Below are 7,105 nucleotides of genomic sequence, written 5' to 3'. Positions count from 1 at the left end.
GAAAAACAACCGAAAGAGAAACCGAATGACGAAAGTTACTACTATTCTGATGAATGAGCCTCAAGTCACCGATCATCATTGACATATGTAATTGCATGAGAAAAACGGAAGCTTCATTCCAAAGGCATAAGCAGCCGTTTGTTTTATTACCTCGTATATCATCTGATAATGAATCTGATGAATGTTCGTTAATAACCTTTTCCTCCTCATCAAGTTGTTACTAGTTATAGATTTTTTCCATCTGAGAGTTTTCGATTCTTGTAATTTTTAGTGCGTGAATATTCGCTAAATTGAAGTAAGATGCGTTTTTAAGTTAATAGATTGGTTGAACTATTGAAATAGCACTTAAAAATATAATTGAACATTTCACGTTTTCTACGACATGGTGGATTTATTTGACTGAATAGCATGTAAATTTGAGAAAGACCATAGGACATTTTGGAAACTAATGAAGGTAACGAAATTTTTTTCAACAACAATTGTGTTCAAATGACGATTGATGATTGTTTAGAAAAAAATAAAAAAATTTACACAACTGCGAACACTAGGGTATACCTCCTTATGACAATTATGTGCTGAACCTGAAGCGCGGTTTTCTAGTCTCAGAATCATTATAAGAACATATTCAGCATAGCCACAGTAGAGAAAAATGAATGGAGAAAACATTAAACAGTAAACAAAAAAATAATGACGTGAGACGAATAAATAATAGGTATTTTAGAGTTAGACTCTCATCGTATACTAGACTGACAAGATTCTCTCGAAGCGATGATTTAAATTTGGGAATTCTGTGATAACCAATATTATTCTTAGTATTCAATTTTGTTTTTGTTTAGCGAAAGATAAAGGAGTTATGTACTCAACTGAATTCAATTGTTTGGTTCTTTTTCATGCTTCGTTCTATCCCATTGTTATTCTAATTATGATCATTGCGATCCATCTAACATTGATAAGATAATCAAACAATTAAATCACTGATGCACTCTACTAATTTTAGGAAATGACAAAGAAAAAATGTTAATTATTAAATAAATTGACTCTTTGAAAACAGACATATTTATTGACTACAATCATTGACCATGACAATGTTTCAAACGATCTAATGTTTTATCTTTTCCTAATATTTCCATCATTTCAGCCACTGCTGGACCATGCTAAAAAAAAGGATCAGTTTGATTAACATCAAATAAGTTATTCCAGCGATTTTTCAATGTTAGTGATTACCTGCAGACCACTCAAAACGGTTCGTAACGATTTCATAAGCGTGGAAAATTTTAGCCCATTATCCTTGGCGAATTTTCTCAAGTAGTCATTCAATTGATCCTTCTCAAAATTACTTGTGTCCAAATTTTGTAATTCAGCATATAGCGTTCTCAGCGGTCCTGATGAGTGAGCAGAAAATTATTTTCAAATTACAGGTAGCATTGTTTTTATAACTTTGTATATTCCATTAGAGGAAAGCATTGGATATAAATAATTGGAGATTATTATTACATAATAATAATCCGATAAAATTTTTAGTCTCCAATTCTCAATTTCTGCCATTTCTTCTATTCATTTTACCAAAAGACAAGGATAGAAATCAAATTTATGGGTTTTCTTTCATTATTCGAAAAAAAATATCGATTTTAAAACTTTACGGAGACATTAGGAAATTAATTTTGTTAGTTCCTTCCGCCCACTTTTTTTTTGCATTTTTTTAATTTCTTCTTGCTGAAATATTGGAATCCGACCATAGGAATGAGAAGTACCGATATCCTTTTACCATATGTAGGGAAAAATAGATTTAAAAAATTTTCAGGAATACATGGAGAGCTTTTTCTATTACCCGGATGAGATTTCGAATGACTTTCGTTTTGTGTTTGTTTTGATCACAAAAAAAAACACTTTTGATTGATCTTTAACATGATTCCTCTTCATTCCATGTTGTAACTTGTGAATAAAGGGAAAAAAATACATAATAAGAATAAGAATGCATAAAATTAAATTAATTTAATTGTGAAGACGGAAATGGAAAGAAAATAAAATAAAATAGCCCAAATTAATCTAGTGACGGGCGCAAAGCGCCCGTTTGCTAGTTTACAGAATTTGACATATACTTAGGCAGAAAATTTTCGCGAAAAAGTATGAAGTTGTTTTGAATGTTCCCAGAAAATAATATTTTTGGTTACTTAGATTATAAACATGTTCGAAAACACATTATTAACAACAAACATGAATTTACAACTAAAATTAATTCATTCGCAGGTAAGTTAACCCAAACGATGTCATGATTGAAAAGGAACAATTACAATCATAATAAAATTATACCAACTCTTATCGTTCGAAATATATCCTGGCTCCAATGTGAGATTTCCATATAATGATCGGTTAGTTTATCTAATTTACTCCAATTTGTTGTTTAAATGATTATTATTTTGGAGAAAAGCTATCTAAATCTATGCACAATCGCAAACAATGGAAGTCCATTCAAATTTTACCTAGAGTTTCAGGATCTTCAATGGTCTTTGATAATGTAGGAGTGACCCATAAAAAAGCTAGATCTGTTGATATCAAATCAGTCAATTTTGTTATCCTATTCCTGGCCCATTCCAGTATAGTAACCATGTGATGTTCATCGAGTTGTAAACTTCCATCGTTCCGCCTAAAGTGGAAGAGTTCTCAGGATATAAAAAAATAGATTCTTCATTGACAAATGTAGCATTCGTGTAAACATTATCTAACCACAAAGGCAATCAATCAATTATCAATCAATTACCTTCTCCAACGAAGGTCAATTATCTTCTACATTAATATTTATCACTACCTGTGCGGCTCAGTGCTGCTCAGACAGAATAAAAAATATCGAAATCCAGGTTTTTTCTTAGATTTTTTTGCTTCCGAATGGAAACTTTTTTTTTTTTTTATGCTTATTTTATATCGCTTCGAGTCTGATGAGACTATATGGCGATTGATCAAGACTTTAAAAATGGTTAGATCTCACCATTCTACCCGGCCAGGAATCGAACCTGGAACCTATCCGTTGTGAGGGAATGGAAACTTTGTAATCGTTGAGTTTAACGATGTTCTAATTTTGCGTGGCTGTATGTATTTACGAATTTTTTGCAAACTTGTTATAAATCTTGATGAAAAAAAAGAAAAGTAGAAACTAAAAAACTGAAATTTTATCCCATAACGGGTATTGTCTGAAAGCATTCCTGGACGAAATTTTTGCTCAATCAAGAAATTTCTTTCTCAAAGTTTTCCTTATGATAATAAATAAATATCCCTTATGATAGTACCTATCACATCAAGTCGCAATATACTTATGTAACTACAAATAGCTTGTTCCTCGAAGATCCAGTTAAAGTCATTTCTGGGGAGTTTTCCCAACTTAGAAAAAAAATGGAAGTTTCCTCAAGTTTTTTTGGGACAATCCTAAATTTTCTCAAATTTGTAGAAAGAATCTGACCGTTTTCTATAATATTGCCTTATTTTATAGAAAAACATGGAAATTTTCTGAAAGTTCTTGAAATTTGTGGAAGTTTCTACGGTACATTCGCTCGTATGCAGTTTACATAATAGACTAATTAACAGTGACAATGTCATTGAAAACGTCTACCATTCTTGCGTAAAACGCAAACAAAAGACGTGTATGAAATTTATTATATGTATAAGTTAAGAAAAAGATAACTAGCTAACTTACCTATCTGGGAATGCTTCCAAAACTAAGTTTTGTAATTTTTGCACCAAAAATTTCATGTTATTTGAGTCATCGAGTAAATTGGAGAGTTCTAATTTGTTGAATTCCATTAACTTATCATGGTGAAGTCTTGAGGAACTCGTGTTGATTCTATCGATGTCAAACTACAGAACAATCAATTATTTGCATTCCCTCTCCTACCAATTCCAAAATTAAATATTACCTGTTTTATGAGGTCTACGTAAGTATGACATACATCTTGGAATCCGTCTTCTCGTCTGAATCCTCCTCCAGCATATGTAATGTAATTTAACAAGGCCAATGGAAAGATACCATCTTTCCGAAATGATTCGACTTTTATATCCCCCTGCCTCTTTGACAATTTGGTTCCATTGGCATTCAAAATCAGGGGTAAGTGTCCAAATTGAGGAGGTGTCCAACCAAACGCACTAGAATTCATTTGGCAATATGATCGAGGAGCAGAGTGCAAAATTTTGAATCAATTTTCACAATAGTAAAATTATTATTCTCCAAAAATTTAATTTTTGCAAGCTTCACACGATATATGACGGGAAAAGAATTCCCCAATGAAAAAAAACGTTCAAATTGAATGAAATAATTAATTTTCAAGCATCGATGGAGTTTTCTATTCTTTACTCACTAATACATTTCCAAGTGTTTTGGTGTCGATATCTGCCATTCAACGCCTCGTAAAACATGTGATATTTCCATGAAGTGATCATCAACAACATTTGCGAAATGGTAAGTGGGGAATCCATCAGATTTAATAATTACTGGGTCACCTTCTGCCTGGCTTATTGACACATCACCATAAACCAGGTCGTGGAAAGTCTTTAGTGTGTCTGGAAGCTGTTGAAGACCGATATTTTAAATAGCAATAGGAGATCAACAGCTAGATTATCTGAGACTCGAATACTAGTCTAATTTGATATAATCCAAGTATTAAAGCATTTCTATGCAGAGATGAATGAGATTCTATTCCGAGGGAAATAATTTTCCAGGAATAACAAGGAAAAGACACTGAAACAATTTTTCAAGCCATAATTTGATCGATGCTGCAAATGATTTTTTCAACAACCCTGAAAAAATAGACTTTTGAAAGAAAATTGGAAAAACAATACGCTGTAACTCAACAGGGAATAGTGCGATTCCCATCATATTCTGATAGAATCAAGGGGTTATTTTTTAAGCGATCATTGAAAAATCGATTTTATGAAAATTATCAAGATTTTCGAAACTATGACAAATTGAATTTTAATTGGTGGGAATGGATAGAAGTTATTGATATCTATATAAGGAGAAAAACTGTAAAAAAAACCACACACAATATATATATACAGACACCATGTCAAAATCACATATTCGGACTTTTTAGACCATATTTGGTTACCTTAACACAAAAAATTGTAAACTTAAATTTGAACGAATACAAAGTGTCCACTCGGAAGCAAAAATAGTACATTTCGATACTAGGGCGCATGAACAATTTTCTGGCGAATATGAGTTTGCAGTACGAGCCGAAGGCGAGTGATGCAAATCATATGAGTCAGAAAATTTTTCTGCGCCCGTGTGATGAACAATATTTTTTGTCACTCTGGTCGTACACCGCAGGCACACCTGTCTAAAACACTGCCTACGACCAGAGTGACAAAAATGCAATTATTCATTTGTTTACAATTTTTAAATGAAATTGTTTCAAAGCGTTGAAGAATATGGAAATTAATTGTCATCGCAATGTTATCACTAAAAACGAGAGTTTATATGGACATCTAATAAAACAAGGATATTTGAATTTTCTTTTTAAAAGAAGGGTGTCTCAAAATTCATGTGAAATTTTGTTGTTCACATCCATTTCTAAGTCTTACGGAGCTCCCAAATCATTTTATTTTTCTTCCAATGTGAACTACTTCATGTTATTTGTCCTTTTTGATGTATTCAGACTATTCATACAGCTGTCAAGAGAAGGAAATCGTGAGATTTCAGACTATTTCTCATATGAATATTGAGATACCTTAGTCTTAATGGGAATTTGGAAATACCCTTGTTTTAAAAATAAAATTGAAATACCCTGGTTATAGTAGGAAACGTCGATATAGCGTTCCACATTTTGTGATGCTACAAGATATTGTTGGATAGAATTTTGGAATAGATAGGAGGAAATCCGGGAGCATCAACTTCAAGTGTACAACAGCCTTAGAAAACGAAATTTTAATCAATTTTGTTTTTTGTAATGAAATATAGCAATTTTTAGGTTAAGATTCGACGGGTCGCCCAGTGTTACGGAGCAGTTGAATTTCCAAAATTGACGTGAGTGAACGGAATATATTAGTAATAATGCTACAACAAAATTTCTGGTCTGAATTACTATGAATTTCCTACCTTAAACCTAATACAATGAGGCTCTTGTCTACTGAGTTTACTTGTAATAACATCCTTCTCGAGATGACGACACCGGTTATCGTACTTCGGAATTTCTCCTGCTTTGATTGCTTCTTTCCTCAGCATTTCTAATCTACGCTCTGAGCAGAAGCAATAATAGGCTGAACCATTTTCCAAGAGCTTTTCAACTTGTTCGCTAGAGCACATCCGTAAAAAACATGGAAATGAGAATTATTAAGGGGGTACGTGGGTGAAATTTAAACGTCGATGCCGTGCATCGACCCATGAAAAAATGAATGACTCTATTTGAAATTGATTATTTGCAAAACTATGGAATTTAACCCAACTGAACAAATAACAACGAAAAAAGGAATACTGTGGCTTCAATTACATATCGCTTTCATAATTTTCCGTGGATTAGAAGTCATTACATTCCAGTTGTATTAAGCGTACTCCACGCTTGGAAACAAAAGGGCCCCGTCCGTGAGGGGTTAAATGTTCGTTACACTCCAAAGAATAAAGGTAAGCATCCGTTTTCCTTTATTCAATAGCTTATGAACTAGTGGATTGGGCTGTTGGTCGCTCGCTGCGCTCGCTCCCATTGCGGGTGGGTTGGTAGCGGATGTATTCATGTGGGTCTGACCCGTTGGACGGGTCGCACCAACAACTTCCCGATATTATTATTCCTCCCATTTTGACTAAAAGAATCCTTTTCAACTCTCAATACTCTGTTTATTTATTCATGAGAAACCCTTGTCTGAGCGATTTTCAAACTTTTCTCCAGGGAATTTTGGAAAAACCACTGGAAAAATTACTGGAGTTTCAGAAAATCCTAGATAAATCACTGGAGTGATTGACTCTAGTGATATCCTGATGTTGACAATGCCAATCACGGCATTTAGACAGGAGAAATACTTATCTTAGCCATTTTCAAACATTTCTCCAGGAAAATTTGGAAGAACTACTGGAGCGAATCACTCCAAAATCTAATCAGGTCTAAGTTACATGAAGACGTATCGATTG

At 33.3% G+C, this 7,105-nt stretch overlaps 1 protein-coding gene across 1 annotated transcript in view; it reads right to left on the bottom strand.

The window, feature by feature from the left end:
* Positions 1-1,033: 1,033 nt before the first annotated feature.
* LOC107041991 (probable glutamate--tRNA ligase, mitochondrial) overlaps positions 1,034-7,105 on the bottom strand; it is an 8,289-nt gene continuing 2,217 nt past the window's right edge. The window contains exons 3-9 of the mRNA XM_015262836.1: positions 6,083-6,278; positions 4,344-4,552; positions 3,906-4,131; positions 3,686-3,846; positions 2,481-2,644; positions 1,225-1,382; positions 1,034-1,154 (exon numbers count right to left, since the gene is read on the bottom strand). Of these exons, the coding sequence (XP_015118322.1) occupies positions 1,071-1,154; positions 1,225-1,382; positions 2,481-2,644; positions 3,686-3,846; positions 3,906-4,131; positions 4,344-4,552; positions 6,083-6,278 (1,198 nt within the window). The 3' untranslated portion in view covers positions 1,034-1,070. The remainder of the gene's footprint in view (positions 1,155-1,224; positions 1,383-2,480; positions 2,645-3,685; positions 3,847-3,905; positions 4,132-4,343; positions 4,553-6,082; positions 6,279-7,105) is intronic.

Source organism: Diachasma alloeum, unplaced genomic scaffold (assembly GCF_001412515.2).
Source record: "Diachasma alloeum isolate Michigan unplaced genomic scaffold, Dall2.0 Dall_scaffold_00398, whole genome shotgun sequence".
Classification (NCBI taxonomy): domain Eukaryota; kingdom Metazoa; phylum Arthropoda; class Insecta; order Hymenoptera; family Braconidae; genus Diachasma; species Diachasma alloeum.
The sequence above is the reverse complement of the archived record's forward strand: the minus strand, read 5'-3'. Positions and strand labels throughout refer to the sequence as shown.